The sequence below is a fragment of the Bemisia tabaci genome, chromosome 6 (genome assembly GCF_918797505.1).
Source record: "Bemisia tabaci chromosome 6, PGI_BMITA_v3".
Lineage (NCBI taxonomy): Eukaryota > Metazoa > Arthropoda > Insecta > Hemiptera > Aleyrodidae > Bemisia > Bemisia tabaci.
Window position 1 is genome coordinate 36,598,789 of NC_092798.1, and position 19,419 is coordinate 36,618,207.

A 19,419-nucleotide genomic window follows, 5' to 3' on the forward strand; every position below is an offset into this window, starting at 1 on the left:
TAGTTCCGTTCACAGGACTCCTGCACTTCTTTTATAACAGTACCAGAAGCTTCTATTATGAGGACAGAGTACTCTGTTCCCACGACCGAAGTTCTGTTCTCACAACAGAAAAATTCTGTAAGTGTAACAAAAAAAACTGTAGGAGCCCTGTGAACCTTCTGTCGTCAGCACCATCTATTTTTTACTGTGTATAAAGGGACTCTACCTACGACAATACGACATCTTAATAAAAATTGAAAGAGAAAAGGAGAAAATAAGTGTGGCCGGCCCAGCGTTCAAATATTTTCCGTGCTCTTCTCGATCCTGAAGCCGGCGTCCCATCGGAACTTCGGAAGAGCGGGATTCCTGAGCCGGGATTTCCCCGAAAAGGGAGCGTCACGCCGGGCCGGCCGGGGCCGGGGTCCTGGCCCGCTCGCCGGCGTGGCTGGAAATGACACGGCGCTACTACGTCCACGCCGCGCCGCCGGCCATGCAACGCGCGACTCGATCGATGCTCCCGGCTCCAGAGCGGCTCCCCCGCCCCGCCCCCGCCCTGCCCGCCGCTCCCCCACCCCCGCCTCCGGGCCCCGCCGCCCAAAAACCGCGCACCCCCCGGAACCCCCCGGAGACACTTAGTTGGTTCTTCCCCGGCTCCGAGCGTGGTTGATGAGCACCCCAACCACACCATCAGGCCGGAGTGTTGCACCATCAATGTCCTTTTTATTTCGTCTTCCTTGCCCCCCTCCCTCCTCCCCCTTCCCTGTCCCCCGGCATCCCCCGGTCCGAAAGGACCGACATCGGGGCGCGTTCATTATGTGGGCTCTTATTAACCGCTTTTATCTCCCTCTCCTTGCACAGCGTAATCTGTTCATCATTTTTGTGTTTTTTGACGGGGTCGCCTGTCTTTCTCTTGACCCCGCCCCCTCCCCCAACCGTTGCCGGTCAAAGTGTGAAACCTAGTTGTTACGTCTGTCGCTACTCTGTGACCCACTTTTTTGGCATTCCCTTCTTTGCGAAAAAGTAAATTCTCAAAATTTGAGTCCAGGCTTACTGTATCATCTTGGGTAGGAAGTTCGATTTGGATGATAATCAATGAATATAAATTTTTTCTATTGTAATAATAACGACTAATCATAAAGACTCTGTTTAAGTGCATTCCTATCCCCTCTTACACAGCGTAGTGTCTTCATCGTTTTCGTGTTTTTTGAAAAGATCGCGCAGTTTTCTCTTTTTCTAAAATTCTAACCGCTGAAAGTCAAAGTCTGAAAATTAATTGCTATTTCTGTCACCACCCCGTGACCTACTTCTTTTTAGCATTCTTTCTGATGCAATGAAGAAACTGTTGAAAATTCTGGCCGAGGCGCACAGTACTTTGAGGTGAAATACTCTAAGGTATAGAAAGTTTCATTTGGATGATAAGTAGCTGTTTTTTTATCTCTTCCCTTTCCAAAGCGCAGTACATTCGTCATCTTGCATTTTTAATAGGTCTGATTCTCTAGGTCTTTTCTCTTCCGACCTACGTTTGGTCAGGTGTAAATTTAGTTTTCAATCACTTCATGAGATTCCGTTTGGAACAAAAATTCCCAAGTAGTTTTGTGACTAAATTTTTCCCCTCTCTGAGACATAAAATTCTCACAAGGAGAATTATCTCGATATTCAATATCAAGATTGTTTTTATTTGTGATTTTCAAATTTAAGCCCATGTTCTGGACTTTTTAAAATTACCTGGGACAGAGCTGGCCAAGAGATGGGCACAAAGCAGGATTCTTCTGGTCAGATGTTTTTATTGCAATTTTTTGCTTTTACAGTTTCGACGAATCTTTTAGATTTATTGATGCTCGGTACTTGAGAGCTTTGTCATCAGTGGAAGAGGTAAAAAAAATCTGGAGTCTCATTGACATCTAAAATTGTCTCCCTTTTACAGCATAATCTTTTTTCATTTTATGTATTTTGACAATTTTGTTCTGCTCATAACAACTGGATATTTTCATCATGGTTAAAATGTGATAGCTTGAATTATTAATTATTCCGCACTACTTTGTAACCTGGTTTTCCCATCCAGAAAACCAACCACGAAAGTCTTTGAGCGTGGCAACATACCTATACAGATTGGAAGGAATTGATCTTCCAACTGATTTTTTTAATGGTGCGCAAAAAAATTAGATTCAATGTTTGTCCTATTGCGGTGTTAACTGAAATGAAATTTGGGTCTAATCGATCCTAAAAACATATACAATATTAGACCAGGTTATAAAAGTTCTAAAAGAAAAGTCGTTTATTTATTCACCCCTTTTGGACGCCATCAACAGCAGCCTGTCACAGTTCTGGTGCACTATGTTTCTCATGTGGAGTTCTCGTGAGAAAAAAAAGTTTTAGGAATGATTCAGATGAACAATTTGGCCCGAATATTTTAAACGAGGCAGTTGCCATTTATACGATCACCTACGAATTATAAAGAAAACCCGAGTAATTATAGCGTCGCTCGCTGGTGCGAGATTTTGTCTGCGGCATAGAAGCGCCTTAATCTCTGCGCGATGCAACCTACGCCCACACGGATGCCCGAATAGTTATCTCTCGAACGCCTTTCACAAGGCGCCTAGAACAGTTGCCTTCTCTCAGGCAATCCTACATAACTCGTAAAATCAAGCACAGAAACGACAAAAGTCATTCCAGGGCCAGTAACTTAATCCCAATCATTGTCTAAAGAAAAAAAATATCGCCAAGAGCCAAAGATGACTCGATCTAATATTTAATTTGGAAATAAATATGATTACATTCAATAGTAAGAATGCTATGTTATCGAGTAGAGCTCGCCCAACATTTCAATTTCCGCGAAGAGTCTCGCATCGCTAGCGTGAAGAAAAGGAGTCAAAAGTAACAAGCCGAATAGCGGTGAAAAGGCAAGAGACGACTAGATTACACATTCGAACGCCCCCTTCCCCCCACTTCTCTCGGTGCCTATTATGTTAATTCAATTTGTTACCCTCATCTTCCTCGAATACTTAATCTCTGCCCCGGCCATCGAAGCAAAGGAAGCATAATATCGCCGTTTATCCGGCGTAAAAGCGTATCTGAACTTCCTGATGAGCTCTGTTGACCGTATGATTCCATACCTTTTAGAGCCCACGTGGGACTGGAGTTACGTCTCTACGACAGAGACTTGACGATATTAGTCGCTCCTTCCTCCCTATCATGTCTGGATTGCCTTTTCTCGATGACGCCTTGCTCGCAAAAGTTCTGTTCTGGGATCGTTTAGGGGAGGGGGGAAGATGGGAGGGGGTACTGTGTCCCCAAATCTTTAGATATTGTAACGAGACCCGCTTTTTTCGACGAAAATGCGAAGTCCAAGGGCGGAATTCAGAATTTTTGCGGGGTGGGGCACGGAAGGGATCAAGTTGTGGTCCAAGTGGCCATATTGAATTTAAGGGGGCATGGAACTTCCCCCACTTTCTCAGTTTTGTCTATGTATAGTTCCCAAGTATGGAAATCAATAAAGGGACAATATGGTCATCTTTTATGAGTATATGTCAAAAATTATCTAAAATTGTAGGCTAGATCTGAACTTTTATGAAGTGTACACGGAAAGTATGAAGATCCTCCAAGGATGATACCACATAAAATTCATATAAGATTATCTACACATTGGAGCTTTACAAGCGTGACGTATTAAAATATAATCGATTTATTTCTGTGTACCTTCTTCATCAAATGGAGAGGTTACTGTGATTTCGTTTCCTTCTTTCGTTATTACATAGTGAAATAATTTGAACTTTCAGTATTTTCAATACAATTAAACATTTTGCCGAAAAATCTAAGGAAATCCAAACCGCCATTCAATTCTATCTGCAATCCGATCAGTCTGGCAGAAAAGACGAAAAAGTGATTTAATCCTTTCCCGTCGAGGGATTAGAGCATTCTCTTTTTAGCCCATCTTCCGCCCTCGAACCCTGACTTTCACAGTCGGGACACTAGTGGGTACGGTCAGGTATTGGACGAAAGCCCTCGAAGACGAAAACAATGGGGTAATTCTATACTTTGTGCTGTCAAAGTCTCAGGGTGCGCTCGAAATTTCAGCAATAATTCCGTCTGAATCGTTGAGGGGGAGGGGAAGGGGTTCAAATCCGATTAAATTACCCTTGTAGGTGAGCTTGGACCGTGAAGAGAAAAGGGCAGCCCACACCCAGCGCTGAGGGTTAAGATTTCATTAACGATTTTGTGGCAAAAAAGGCTTCGGAAGGATCCTGTATGGTTGAGTTATGGAGAGATTATATGCGAAAATAACGGCATATTATTGATTGGGAGCCAGATTGGTTGAAGCTAATCCCGAACTTTAGCCACGTAGATGTGTAGTTTTTTTTTGCTATTTCTACGAATCTTCACTTATGATATTCTAATAGTTACCACATTCAGCTATATTATTACATTGAATACTGTTGTGCTAAGGAAGAACGCTGTATGAGCATATAGGCGTTGCCAAATCTCCTTAAAAAATCACGAATTATCGGGAAAATTTGTGAATATTTTTCTTCCGATTTTTTATAGAATTTTGTTCGTAATTTGATCTGAAGTGTCGGACAATTTCAAAGAAACATACGCATGACTTACTTTAAAAATACAACTTTTCAGAGGAGAGATTTGGCAACATTCGAATGTTCATACGACGTTTTTCTTCATCACGACAGAATACGTGTTACGTTGATTTCTACGAGTTAACTTGATGGGCATTGTACTTAAGCACTGTCATTGCACTTGTAATTGTCATTCTATTCGTCATTGTTGTCATTTCACTGATTCCTGTTTTGTATACTACTAATATTCATACTTATGCACTTTCTGTACATTCTCTTGATTTAATTACTCTTCAATATCCATAATTTCTAAAAAGTGCCTATCCAATTGTTTGTAAATTTCTAAAACAAAGTGTAAAAAGACCTTACGGGTCTGATCATCTTATTGTATCATATTTAACATGTATGTTACTGAATTAAAAAAAAAAATCACTGATTCGGAATTTTCCATTCTGTTCTTTGTTCGCAGGCTCATTACTGAATGGCCAAAGACTGTTAGAATTCCCTCGACCCCAGGACGTGGACGGGTCCGAGCTGAGGGTGAAAAGTGCCACTCTATGGGTCCGTGTGGACTTTAGAGAATCGTTACCTAGGAATTTTAGGAGATTAGTCCCAGATAGAAATTTAACTATGTGGGTTTTTAGAGTATTTAGGAGTTCGAACGACGACTCGCCGAGCAACACCACGTTCGTTAGTGGAAAGGTACGTTTCAACATTCATCTATTTTTCTATCTATTGCATTCATTCATCTTGTTTGCTTACTCTTTCTCTTAGTAATATTCTTGAGAGAGTAAAGAAAAAAATGTATGGGAAAATTCCATCATTCATCTTGTTTGCTCACTCTTTCTCTTAGTAAGATTCTAGAGGGAGTAAAGAAAAAAATGTATGGGAAAATTCCATCATTCATCTTGTTTGCTCTTTTATTCTCTTAATAAGATTCTAGAGGGAGTAAAGAAAAAAATGTTTGGGAAAATTCCATCTTAATGAGAGAAACGCTTATTTGAGTAGTCTAGCTCAAGAGTCACATTTATAGTCGTCCTTTAAACGGTTTTTATCCTTGGGGGTTCCATATTATGGTTCACAGCACGATTTTGGGAGAGAAGTTAAAAGAAGCCTAGTTTGAACATAGCATCATAAAATGGAAAATTTTTGCGAACCTTTCGGGCGCCTCTCAACCAGAAATTCAGCAGTTTAATTCTGGAAATGGATCCTCATGGGAAACTGCAATGATTTGCCACCATACTTAAAAATAAAATTAAAAATAAGATGCAGTGCGAGTAATATAAATTTTAAGGTATAGGTTTGCTCCTTTCATAAAGTTTGTCATAAGTCATAGAATTTTTTCTCGTGTATTTTGTACTTTTTGGAAATACAAATCATTATAATCCCTCTTAAGGACCCATTTCCAAACCAATAATTTTGAATCTTGCTCGAAATTTGCCAGAATTGTCCTCTTTAAGGTATGGTTTGTACAAGGTTTCCTTAAACCTTCTTTAACTTTAATGTATACCGTATTGAGTCTTCTAAGGAAAGGAGCTGTTTCAGGAACGACTATGAATACGGCCTTTCAGAATGTAAGCATGAAGATTGAAGTTGTTGAATTGCATGACTAGGCACCCAGAATCGAAATGACTTTTATAAGTCAGAATAATTTTGAAAATTATTCATCCGTACTTGTTTAGATACCTTAAAAAACGCGGTGGAAAACACTTAAAGTTTGCTTTTCACCGTTCATTCAAATCAAAGCCACTGAGAGCGTAATCTATTTGGATTCTTAAGGGCTGTTTAAGAACAGTCTATGATGGTGCAGTGAAAAAAACTTAAAGTTTGATTTTCACTGTTCAAGCTAAAAGTGCGATTTGATGTGTTGAAAACGGATTTTAGGAACATTTTGTGTCGCCGATTTTATCCTAAAATAAACAATGAATAATTTTTTTTTTTTGAGATTTATTCAATTACTTCAAACGATTGGGAGTCAGGAATTTCCATGTGGAATTTTTAGCCCACGGAGATCAAATCGATCACTGCATGGAATTAGATTTTTATGGATATCTTTTCATGGATTTTTATCGGTTGAATTATGATATGTTATATTCGGATAAGCATTGACAGAATGATTGTTGTCGCCTTCTCTGAAGTTTTCCGATGTTAATCTGTTCTTTTCGGATAAGCTCTGTCAGTTTGTCTCAAGTTCACCAAGAGTTTGTTTGAAGATGATGATTAATTTTCACATTAGACTTCAAATGTTTATGCTCTGGTGTACAGAAAGAGTCGCTAAAAAGGGTGCAACATTCGATTAAATTATACTCTGATCATTTGATTTGGGTAAGCAATCACAGGTGATGATTTTTTATTCTTCTTGAGTAATCATTCCTGGCCAAATAAAATTGTTGCAGTGTGAGTGCAGTGTGATTGTGAATGTTAAAGTACTCTCTGTTCTGCTCGTTATTCTAGGTGGTTTAAAGATATAGGAAGTTAAACTTGAATTCCTCCTCCTGTTTTTGTTCATTATTTTCTTCTTTTGCGTTTCTTTTCATCATCGATAGGCGATGAGCATTCAGTCAGGGTTTCATACAAGATTTCATGCATAGGATGTAGGATATACATAGGACAACACAAGATGGACAGGAGAACATAGGACGGATGGGACAGCAGAGAATATAGATAGGCTTGGTTTAGTTCCTGCAGTATGTTTTTTGCTCTTAGTTGATAGTATGTTGCCTGAAACAAGATGACAACAGAAACAGAAAAACGAACAATCTAGTTTCACATTGATATTAACTTGAGATCATAATGATACGTCTGATAATATCAGATAATTTAGTCCGTCTTTTCTACACCTAGTGTAAAATCTCATTTACGTTCTTTCTTATCCAGAGATACCACTTATCTCCACAGCTGGAAATTATACCATGGGTAAGAATCACTTTCAGTAGCTACTAATCGTCAATACGGGAATTTTAATACTTCTTGAACTTCACTCTGTGGCACATTCGATGTATGTTATCTAAAAAAATTCCAAAGTCTCACTGTTATCGGTAGGAATTTCGCAAACTTGGCCTAGACACCTATAGTAACAAAGAATCAGCACAATATCTGACTGATCTTGAATGATTCATGGAGGATTTCCACATCGGTTTCAGGACATTTTGTCAACGATTTTTTGTCCGCGCTCCTTTTTTGTCCAGTAGTTGACGCCCACACGTAAAATAAGCAACGGTGGCTTGGTCCAAGCGTTAGTTTAGGCGGTATGTAAAATTATATTGACAATCTGAAAATGAGAAATTGAGAGAGAAGGAGGTGTTGTTATGGTTGCTCATTTTCTAAATGAAATGTTATAACTTTCTCCCTTTGAATCATCTTTTTAAATTGTCATTGGTGAATATTTGCTTTTATTTCTATACTTAAAATATTCGATGTACAATATACGTTATCTATGTATAGGTACTTTTTTTTCTTTTTTTTTAATTTTCTCTTTACGGAATTATTACTTTACTTTGAAAACATTTATATTTTTAAAACGTGACAAATATTTGTAAAGCCTTTTCCAAGCGACATTAATCTCAATGAGCCGCAGTTGTGCCGACAGCAACTGCAAAACTGAATAAAAGAGGAAAAAAACCAAGAAGCACCCAATCTTTAGTTTTAACCCATTTGTACATCGATCTTTTAGAGTCAAATACGTCAAATTTTGCGCATTTGGATGCGCGTACACCTCACTGCAGCACAATACAAGCACAAAAAAGAAATGAAAATGAAGAAATGATGTAAAAGAAAAAATTAAAGTGCTTTGGAAATCATTAAATTTGACACGGAACCACCAATATTTAAAAAACACACATTTTATTATTATTCTATTCTGATAAATTGATACATATTTTTTTCCCATTAATGAAAATGAGAATAATCAATGCAGAGTGTGCAAAAATTTCAAAATCATGAGTTAAAAAACGCTGACTATGTGAGTATAAATATTAAAGCCCAACAGAGCGGAGCGGCCGCGGCGTGCTGCCAGCGCGAGAGGCTCACTGGCGCCTACAAACCTAAGTGGATGCTGCACGCATTGTGTAATGCTTGAAGTATCCACTTAGGTTTGTAGGCGCCAATGCGCGTTCCGCGCTGGCCGCCCGCCCGCCGTGTGGCGGCGCCTGAAGCAACTATTTCACAACAGAGGTGTTGCACAGTATTTTACGAAATTGAACGTATTAATGACAGGCATCCTTTAAAAGTACAGATCTTTCCTCGCAAAATAAATCAAGATACTTATTGTACACAGGAAAAATCTAAGAGCCTTCAGCTGAGGCAAATATAGAGGTTTATCCGGTTCAGGTATAACAAGGTGGGAATTTCCTGAAAGATAATTAAGTTCTGTTACACCAAAGAGGTGTAGAGAGTTTTAGTGAATTTTGTCTCATGCAATTGAAGCTCCCACATTTTTACCAAAACTCTCAACTATATATTATTCTCCGTTGGACCAAACAGACAAAACAAAAAAACAAGCAAACCCTCATTCTTCCAAGATATCATACATTTTCATCCAAAAACGTTGTGAGCAAGTGTCGTTTGTATTTACATACGAGCCAATTAACTTTGGGTCTCAACTTGCACATGAACTAAAACTCCCGTGCCGAAAAAACGCGTGGACGTAAATTACTGGAAAAAACAGGTGCGCGGACAAAAAATCGTTGATGAAATGTCCTATAACCCCGACATCAGGTTTATGTGCATCGCCTTATCAAAATTAAAATTTATCACGTGGAAGTGGCATATTGAACTGACATATGAGACTGTTATCAACATGGAGTCAGTCTTAAATCAGAGTGACTCGTTTCATAAAGTAGTTTAATGTCGAATAGACACGATCCTCATTTCTTCTGTCAATTTTGTTCAATATTCATCAATTCTTTTGAACTGATCTTCAACTGCACGCAAGGCTGATTTCAGACTGACATCACAATAATTTCACCATGTACGGATTACGGTTTGACGCACGAGTCGTTTAGACTGAGTGATTGTGATTTTGCCAACATGCGTTAAAATTTAGTATCAAATTAAAATTCTCATCACAGAGAGGTAGCTCATTCGAGCTAGAGTCCCTTTATACTGAGAGTCAAGACAATTTGGCTCATGGATGTCACAAACGGGAATAAAGATTACAGAAATTGAACGTTTTTCGTAATCTTTGATCGGCCCATTCTCAAATGCCTTTCTCCGTTCCTCCTCTCATTCCGTTTGTTCCTTGCCGAACCCGTAATTCCCTGGTCCATTCCAGATTATAATCTTTGCAATTGGTGAACATGTAATCTTTATTCCCGTTTGTGACACTGTGGAGGCCTAAAATACGGGAACCAATCAGAAATGGATTCAAATTGTCTTGACTCTCAGTATAAAGGGACTCTAATCCGAGCATGGTATTTCCCCACAGAGAATTGCTGTTTAGTGCAACATTAGTTACGATCAAGCAGGAAGGCAACTGCAGCCGCGGTTAAGGCCTAATTTGACCCATCACCATTGCACTCTTCACTAAACAGCATTTCTCTTTGGGGCAATACCGTGTTCGAATGTGCTTTCTTCCCTCTGAACTGAGAATTTTAGCTGTATACTGAATTTTATTTGGACGTATTTCTGTTAAACGTACTAAGCGCCAAATTGAGTTCCTTTGAGGATTTTAGAATCCCGGATAGCGCGTTCCGCCAAACGGAACTGAGTGCCATGGAAAAGCATTGCGAGTATAGGACGGAACGAGCATCGCGTTCCGCAACATCCGCCAAACCAAGCCCCCCTCTCTCCCTTTCACCCCCGATGGCGCTTAGTTCCGTTTGATAGAAAAACGTCAATTTTAAGTCGGCAAAACCACCAATGACACATTTCAGTTTGACACCAGAGCGATTCATTCGGACGGCGGTCTTACTTAAATTTTACTCCATCTTGATCTTTTGACACTTCTCTCTGCATGCATTCTTGTGATTATCAGTATTGTCGATGAACTCTGATTGAGAGGAGTTTTGTGGATGAAGGTTCGAGGCATGTTCTGTGAGGCAAAATATTGTTGTAAATGGTACGCGGCCAGGCAGTGGCGGCTGAATAGACTTCGGAGGGGTGAACGATGTTCTTGGAATTGTTCGCAGGAGTTCGACGAGCTGACGTCGATGTCCTCCTCGCTGCCGATCACGCTGTCATCGCTAGGCTGGCAGAAGTTCGACGTGACGTCAACAATCCGCGAGTGGTACTCCAGCGGCCCCAGGGACCGGCTCAAGCTCCTGGTCGACTGCTCGGGCTGCAGCGGGATCGTGGACCCCGTGCTCTTCCAGGACACCCGACAGGAGTCCGAGCGGCCCTTCCTGGTCGTCCACACAGACCCAACAGCCGCCAGGAGGGTGCGGCGGCGGGCGCTGGACTGCAGTGGCGCCGTCCGCGGCCAGTGCTGCAAACAGCGCTTCTACGTGAGCTTCAAGCAGCTCGGCTGGGAGGACTGGATCATCGCCCCCGGGGGGTACTACGCCAACTACTGCCGGGGGGACTGCGGGTCCCACCGGACCCCCGACACCTTCCTCAACTACTACACGCACGTCATCGAGGAGTACCGCAAGATGGAACGCCTCTCCGGGCTCCAGCCCTGCTGCGCCCCGCTCAAGTTCTCGCCGGTCTCGCTCATCTACTTCGGCCCGGACAGCAATATCATCAAGCGGGACCTCCCCAAGATGGTCGTCGACGAGTGCGGCTGCCCTTGAACGTCCCCCCGAACAAACAAATTGTGATCTTTATTTAATTTTACCCCGTTATCTGTAAATTGTACATACACTGTTCTTCACTCGAGTTCTGGTGCCGGAGGGGAAGGTTTCGATCGAGTTCTTGCACACGTTGGGGATTTTTGATTCAAGTACTACACTGGAAAAAAAAAAAAAAAAAAAAAAAAAAAAAAAAAAAAAAAAAAAAAAAAAAAAAAAAAAACACATTGGATCTAGAGTCCAGACTCTTGAAAACATTGACAAGAAAAAAGAATCTCGATTCAATCGGATTATTGCTTGAATCAAAACGAAATCCGCTTAAATTAAGAGGCTCGGTTCTTAATTTAAGCTAGATTCTGATTGAATCAAGAATACTTTTTCTTGTCGATGTTTTTAAGAGTCTGGACTCTAGATCCAATGTGTTTTTTTCTCCAGTGTATCGTATGAGAAGAAACACTAAAAAATGGCCCGAACTTATGTAACACGGTGGTGAAATGGTGCTGGGTCCACGCCATTTCGCGGGAAAAACGAAGCCAAGAAGTTCCAAAAATTAAAATTAGAGTCAAAAATAAAAGTGTTTAAGTTTTTCAATTTTTAATCTTTAATTTTTTTTCACTGGTGAGTGTGATCTGCTGATGAGGTCTAAAAAAACCCAAACCGGCATAGATCTCTCGCCGTGACTTCAAATTAATATTCCAATGCAAACTGCCTGAGCTGAACACTCTCCCCCCTCAGTTTTGTACTGGTACTCGTTAGAGTTGAACATTTTTATTTTTGACTCTAATTTTAATTTTTGGAACTTCTTGGCTTTGTTTTGCCCGCAAAATGGCGTGGATCCAGCATCATTTCTCCACCCTGGTACTATCGTATGTTAAATTTCGAGAGAATCACTATGGTTCCTCTGATTTTCTCTGAAACGAACTTTCAAGCTCGAAAAAAGTTGTAAAAGTTGAAGCCATGATGAACGGGACTTTACGTGGAGAATCCAACTCTCCAGTGATCCAGGGTCAAATGCAGGAGCGTGCTCTATGGGTCAAAATAGGACTTTTTTGCTGTATAAAGTTTTTGACAAAACTGCCCCCAGTTGGAGCTACAACCCCCCTTCAAATCTTGGGAACTAAATAGTTTTTCCTGAATTTTGGCAACGGTCGTGAACAGACCCTGATGAAAACTAGTACCGCCCCCGTGCTTTTGTGCCAAAAAAATCGAAATCTCAATTTAAAGAGGGGGGTTGGGGGTGTTTCGGCTCCTACAGCCTGGACGTTTTACCCTGGATTACCCTGTATATCAATTCATACCATCCACGCACAGATACGAGGCAAATGTTTTGCAGGCAGTGGCGATTCTTGAAACTTGGCAACACTGTTTTTCCTCCATTTAAATGTATGTAAAATAATCGATTGTTGGTGAAGCAGCTTGCCTCACCTAAAATCGATATTTTTGATGAATTCTAATGGAGGAAAAAGAGTGTTGCCACCTTGTAAAATTGCCATTGTTAGCAGGGCTGCCATGGTTCCAGCCATGGAGTCTGTAATGGACCACTAGACAAGGTACAGATTTAAGCAGTCTGATACTTGTTTCTTAACCAGAATTTCACGTAAAACACGATTTGCACAACAAAAATTACTGAGTCCAACTCCCAACAAAGATATTAACGTTATTATTTCACATTGGTTACGAGGAATTTGAACTGCCTGCTCACAAGAAACTCAAAACTCTTCATGAGTCAAATCGCGCACTACAACGGTTTCAGCAAGCTTCTCAATCGAGCAAGTTCATTTCCCACCATGTTTTGTTCAAACTATAAGATATTTGCTATAGCTGAGCCAAAGCGTCAAGATTGAGGTTGTCAGATTTTTATATCGCAGAGACTGTCATGATAACGTTTAGCGCGCAATGTGAATCACGTAGAGCATTGAGTTTTCATGAGCGGGTGGTTTGAATTCACGCATCAAGAATCAGTTAATATCTTTGTAAATAGTTGATTTCGGTAATTTTCGTTGTGCACATCGTGCTTTACGTGAAATTTTGGCTCAGAAACATGTATCAGAATGCTGAAATTCGTACCGTGTCTAGTGGTCCATTACAGCGACTACCCTCCTGATTACTTTTCTCTCTATCTTAGCATTCAGTGTCTGGCTGGACATAAAATTGGACTCCGAATGTAGCGTGGGGCCTCTCCATTGAGGCCTCAACTTAAAATTTTTTTCGAGCTTCGAAATTCTCTCCAGAGAAACTCAATGACACCATTTTATTTCTCGCCAAATGTTATATACATGATAAAGTACTTAATTCACAAAATTCCAACGAATGCATGAGCTCCAGTAATTATGAACAAGCAATTTATGTATTGTGGTAGCAAATTGGTTAGTTTTACCTAGTAGTACCAAGAGCCTTAGAGTGACATACTCCCTCCCTGCCGCAAAATTAAGAGCCTGGATAGTTAAATTATTTAAATATATGGTGACATTTTTGTCTCTAGGGCAACTTATATTGAACAAGCAAGGAGTATCGTTGTAGAAAAATTGGTTAATTTAATGATGTATAAATCCACCTGGGTAACGCGAGAATCAACTTTGAAATCAAACTGAAGTTTCAGCGAAGGGTTTTTTCAGAATAATTTTTCATCACAACTGTATGCTTTTGAAATCTCCTTGTTTCCAAAACAAGGTTTAACTTTTGGAGAGGCTCCTTTTTTGAAATTTTTTACTAATTGCAACAAAAGGCTACTACACCCACAAGAATAACTCTCAATAAAAGCCCATCTTAACGTTATTGCTATCAGATTGTGTTATCTGTTATCTTAATGTCACACTCTCTCATAGTGATATGTTCACGGCGGTAAGAGGCTAGAAAGTGTAACGAAACGTAACGAAGTGTAAAGTCGGTGAAAAGTCACTTTTCGACTCTTCGGCACTGGAACTCAACCTTTTTCTGTTTTTATGAATATATCGCAGCTCTTGCGTCTTGCCATATTTATCTTGGGGCCCAATAGGAATCACTTGTTTTTATCTTCTTGAACGCTTTAAATCATCTCGCTTTTGCCCTTTCGCTTGATCCTCACCTCGGTTTCACTGACAGACTTTCGGGAAGGTGAGAATCGCCCCTACGTTTTTCTTACATATAAACGCTCGTGTATCCTCAGTTTCATTCATCCAATCTGATTGTTAAAAATCATAAACGCAAAGACGGATACGGACATCGAGACATACCTTATTTCAAGGAGTATGACCTGCTTATTTGGACTGCATTTTGCAATTTGGAACTATAAATACTGACTTTTCTGGAAAAACACTCATGTGCGTAGGAAAACTAATAGCAGATAGGTTGTTTTTAAACCGGGCTAGAATTTATATAGTTCCAAATTGCAAAATGTAGTCCATTTGTCGGTCGTGTGCAGAATCAATTATTTTGACCGTGGAGGTGGTCACTTCATCAGCGAAGGAACTAAGATTTTGCAATCCCAGAATTTCGACCTAGGAATGATTCAGGCGTAAATCGATCAGTTTTTAATCATACAGGGTGTCCCAGGATTAAGTACGAAAATTTAAGGAGTCGATTCTTTAGGGCAAAACAGACGTTTTTGTGGTATAACTTTTTTTCCAAAAACACTTTTCCTGGGGGCAACCCCCCACCCCCTTCGTGCCCTCCCGTGCTCCATTTAGTCCCTATTATCTCGAAAACGATGAGTCAAAGCGAAAAAACGCTAGACACATTATCGCAATATTTTTCAACGCTGAATCTAGTGGTGTCGTCAAAAAACAATTTTTGTCTCTGGAAACATTAATTTTGGCTACTTTTAGGCTCAATACCCCCCTTAAACCCCCCTCAAACCCCCCTTAAACCCCCCTCAAACCCACCTTAAATTGCGTTTTCTCTTTTTTGGAGGTCCAAAATGAAAAAAGCGCTAAAAATTACCCCCAATAACCAATTTTCATTGCTCTTGATTGATAAACATTGTCACAGTGTTAGAAAGACAATTTTTTTCCTCCAACTTGGGGGGGCCGTGGCCCCTAGAGAAAGCGTTTTTGGAAAAAAAAGTTGCACTACGAAAATATCTTTCTTTCATCCAAAGAATCGAAACCTTCAATTTTCATACTTAATCCTGGGACACCGATCCCACTTAATCCTGGGTATCCGATCTTTGTATTACGAAATTAAAGAGCCTCCCTGATTTTTCCCTCGAATCTGAATCTTTTCGCATCAGCCAGAGGAATCAACATTAGTTTAATTTTTAATTTCAGGCTGATGACTTGAACTGTAAATTGACAAAATACGGATTTGTTTAACCAAATCAAATTACTTTAACATTACTGTGACCGATTAATATGCTAGAGGAACATATTTTTTGAGAGCGACCGGAAATTTCTTAATTTAATTGCTTTATATATGCTACCCATAACAAGCGGAAACGGTGTTATCAAATTCCTTGATTTTTCTTTTAATTCGTGAACTTTGGGTCAAATTAATCCGTCTGTTGCCATCACTTTCTTTCCAAAAGTATTTGCTAGAAGCTTTCCTTGCCATAAGCAGGATTGAATTCAGTGTTCCATCACGTAAGAAAACATTTCTTCAAAGAGTCTGTGGAGTAAATCTGTCTTTGCTCCTCTCATAAGCATTAATTATTATTTAATGAGTCTTTATCCGATGGTAAGAATATATTTACACGGGGATCTATCATTTTTAAAATAATATCTCATTACTTTCTTTTTCATTCAGCATTTGCTATGACCAGATATGAAACATGTAGTCACGCTTGGAAATCAGGTTTTCAAGAGGCTGTTTAAAATATAATCTAAATATTATTAAAATTAAATAAGAGAAAAATTGTTGACCTGTGGAATAATCTTTGCTGTTCACGGATTTATTTTAATTTAATAGGGCTAACATTTTCTCCCGTAGCAATTACATTCAATGCATAAGATTTAAGTTTTCGACGAGCATATAAATTAAACTTGATTGCAGACGTAAAATTAAGTTGATAAATGATAATAGTCACATTTTCTAGCAATGTCTGAGATATCATATCTCTTATCAGTAAAACAGCAAAATTCAAGCAAAAATCTCAACGGCGGGTTATGAATTATACGATTAACCCAAAAAATCAGACGACAGCAGCAACAGCGCCAACAACGACCTGATTTCACGCTGATTAATGAAGAGCTTTTCGCTATTATCAATCATGTATGTTGGTTATGCAATCATTTCACTTCTTAGTATGTCTCATGCATTCGCTTAAATTATTGTTCCTGTAACAAGTCCCTTTTTATGGAGGCTTTATTTAAAGTAGGTACATATTTAAGTAACTAAAATAGAAAAGTGAGGAACAAATAAAACAATGCAGTTAAAAAGATAGTAAATTTTTAGATGGAGCCAATTAACAAATTAAAATGACTTTTTTGCACGCAAAATTCATGTTGGGTGTACCGCACAAAATCAGAAGATACAATGCATTAAAATTGTTAAAAATATGTAGATTAATAAACTGATTTCACAATGAACGATAACTTTTCCCTTCAACGCAATATTGTCGAAGTACTGACTTTCCTACTTTTAGAGTCCGCACATATTTGCCATCTTAACCCCCTTTTTATAATGCTTGAAGTGACATGGTCTTTGAACTATCTCTCGGTATTATCTAATAAATTTACCTCCTAAATTTTCATCTAACTGTTTGCTTTCTCTGGAGTGGTACCTCGAGTTCACTTCATAAAAGTTTGCTTTAAATAAAGTCTCTCTCTCTCTATTAATTTTTTGCGTGGAACAAACTATTAAATCGATCAGCGAAATTTAGTTGTAAATGGAAAAAGTCCCCATATCCTTTGTTTCCTTTCATGAGGGATTTTTCTTAGTTCAATCTCATAAGTTAAACTAATCTGTACATTCTTTAGATATTAATCTTGGTTCAAATCAAGATATAGGTGTACAGAAAATTATATTTTGTAATTAAACTTTCAGTTTAACAATTTTGTTCCTATTATGTTTATTCTTATGATGTAAATATTATTATCATTTGTTTTTGTTGTTTTTATATTTTTATTCTTCCCCGCAATTGTATTGTTACTTAAGTGTAGATATTCGGTTTATAAAAAATTAAGGTATATGTACTTTTTTTAAATGCCAATTCCGAAATTTAAAAAGAGGAACACTTAACATTAAGACAATTAATAATGAAAATTATTAGATTAATTAAACGAAATTCGTGAAAACTTCAATTAAACTATCGAGATGAAGAACGCTTTATTTAAAGTTCCGCGTCTTGTGAGAGTGAGGCACTTAATACGGCAAGCATATCAAGTTAGAAAAGGATTAATAGGTAAATTTTTCGAGGTTAATATAAACGATTCTTTTTTACCTTTTTTTAATGACTTATAATTGTAAGAGGAATGATATCTGATTTAGTTTTTTCCGGACTTTTATGTAAGTAAGGCAAAGTCAATTTTACTTTCTGAACTGATATCTCGACATAGTCAAGAAATACGTTTAAATAATAGTTGAAATTTAAATGTGGAGCTTTGGTGATGCACAATCTTAAATGAAATGAGCCAAGATTTTGTCTAACACATACATTATTTTCATGCGGCAATTTTTTATAATTCTGATTTTGCAGAACTCAACCGCCGAAAATTGGTCGTGTAATTTACTTACTTTTCCTCAACATTATCTTGGTAAGTTCAAAGTTAGTTCAAAATTGCGTTTTCAAGTCCCCAAATTTCGAGCAAAGTTCAAAGAACGAAATTTAAGGTAATTCAATTCAACCATTTAAATTTCATTTTTTTTAAAACTTTGTTCGAAATTTGGGGACTTGAAAACGCAATTTTGAACTAACTTTGAACTTACCAAGATAATGTTGAGGAAAAGTAAGGAGAAATTGGCTCATTTCGTGAGAGTATCGTATGACCTTTAAAATGACGTATTTGGGGATCCGAAACCCCCCTTAAAATTAGTTTGAAGTAATTTCTGTGATTTTTACTTGAAAGTGCTTACAATTTGGTAAATTTTCCCGTTTTATTTTTTTCTTTACGATAATTTGAACCGGAGATATGATTTTTTGAAAATAGGTCAAATTTGACCTTTGACCTATCATAACTCGGTCAAAAATTAAGATATTGATTTGCGGTTTGCGCCAAAATTCTTAGTTTTTTATGCTCTATTTGGATTTAAACTTTCTATACACAAAACTTGACAATGGCAAACCAACTTTTGACGTTTACAAAACAAAACCATTCTTGAAACATGTCTTGAGCGTTGTCGTCCAAGCAAGTGAAATCAGTTACTATTAACCCTCAAGGAAAAAGTTTGCTTGATCACTTGATGGGATTTAAAGGATTGAATGGAAACGTGCATATTCAGATCAACTTGGTGTAAAAGTTAAAAGATCGTTTCAAAATTTGATCAATTTTGAGCGGTCGAGATCTACTCGCATTTTAATGAAATGAACGATCACCCAAGACAGTCACGAAATAATGAAAATGTATAATCTGTGTCAGAACCGTTATTAATTTATCTGCAAAATTCAAAGACTCACTCTTTAATTCGCATTTTCCTTTTTTTTGCCAAAATTATACCCCCGTTTATCGATTTATATATTTTACATTTCGTTGATCAAAATTATCGCAATTTGACTCAAAATCAAGTGTCATTGGCATTTAGATTGTGAATCTTCACCTGCAAAATTTCATCATAGACATTTCTCTGTTTCATTTCTTGCTTGATCTTATTCTGACTTGAAGTTTAAAAAAACATTTAATTGATTCGTAAGAAACACAAAAGATACCAAAAGTTACTAGATTAAATTATCAGTCCAAGTTTTGAATCATTTTGGACTCGCAAAACAGAGGAACTGCAAGAAATGCCTTGGACTTTTAATCTCAATCTACGTTCTTTTTCACAAGAAACAAATGAAAAGAAAATACAAAAAAAGGACAATAACTTCTCACGGACCACCCCTTTATAAATCCCATCCTGACAGTATTTTTGAAGCAATCTCATTGCGTTGTTAGTACATACATTATTTTTATTTCAAATTCTCCAAATATTTTCCCTCGTAAGTAACTTACTTAATTTTAAGCATTCACAAGAAAGTAATATTTTTATACTTCAAAATATCTGTAAAAAATTAATCGCAAGCCATTCCTCCGATT

General features: G+C 38.3%; 2 protein-coding genes across 2 annotated transcripts in view; one reads left to right on the forward strand and one right to left on the reverse strand.

Moving 5' to 3' along the window:
- Actbeta (inhibin subunit beta) overlaps positions 1-17,912 on the forward strand; it is a 151,985-nt gene extending 134,073 nt beyond the window's left edge. Inside the window, exons 3-4 of the mRNA XM_019059934.2 lie at positions 5,017-5,249; positions 10,676-17,912. Of these exons, the coding sequence (XP_018915479.2) occupies positions 5,017-5,249; positions 10,676-11,278 (836 nt within the window). The 3' untranslated portion in view covers positions 11,279-17,912. The remainder of the gene's footprint in view (positions 1-5,016; positions 5,250-10,675) is intronic.
- Positions 1-19,419, reverse strand: part of LOC140224905 (uncharacterized) — a 213,125-nt gene that overhangs the window by 74,204 nt on the left and 119,502 nt on the right. The window lies entirely within an intron of this gene.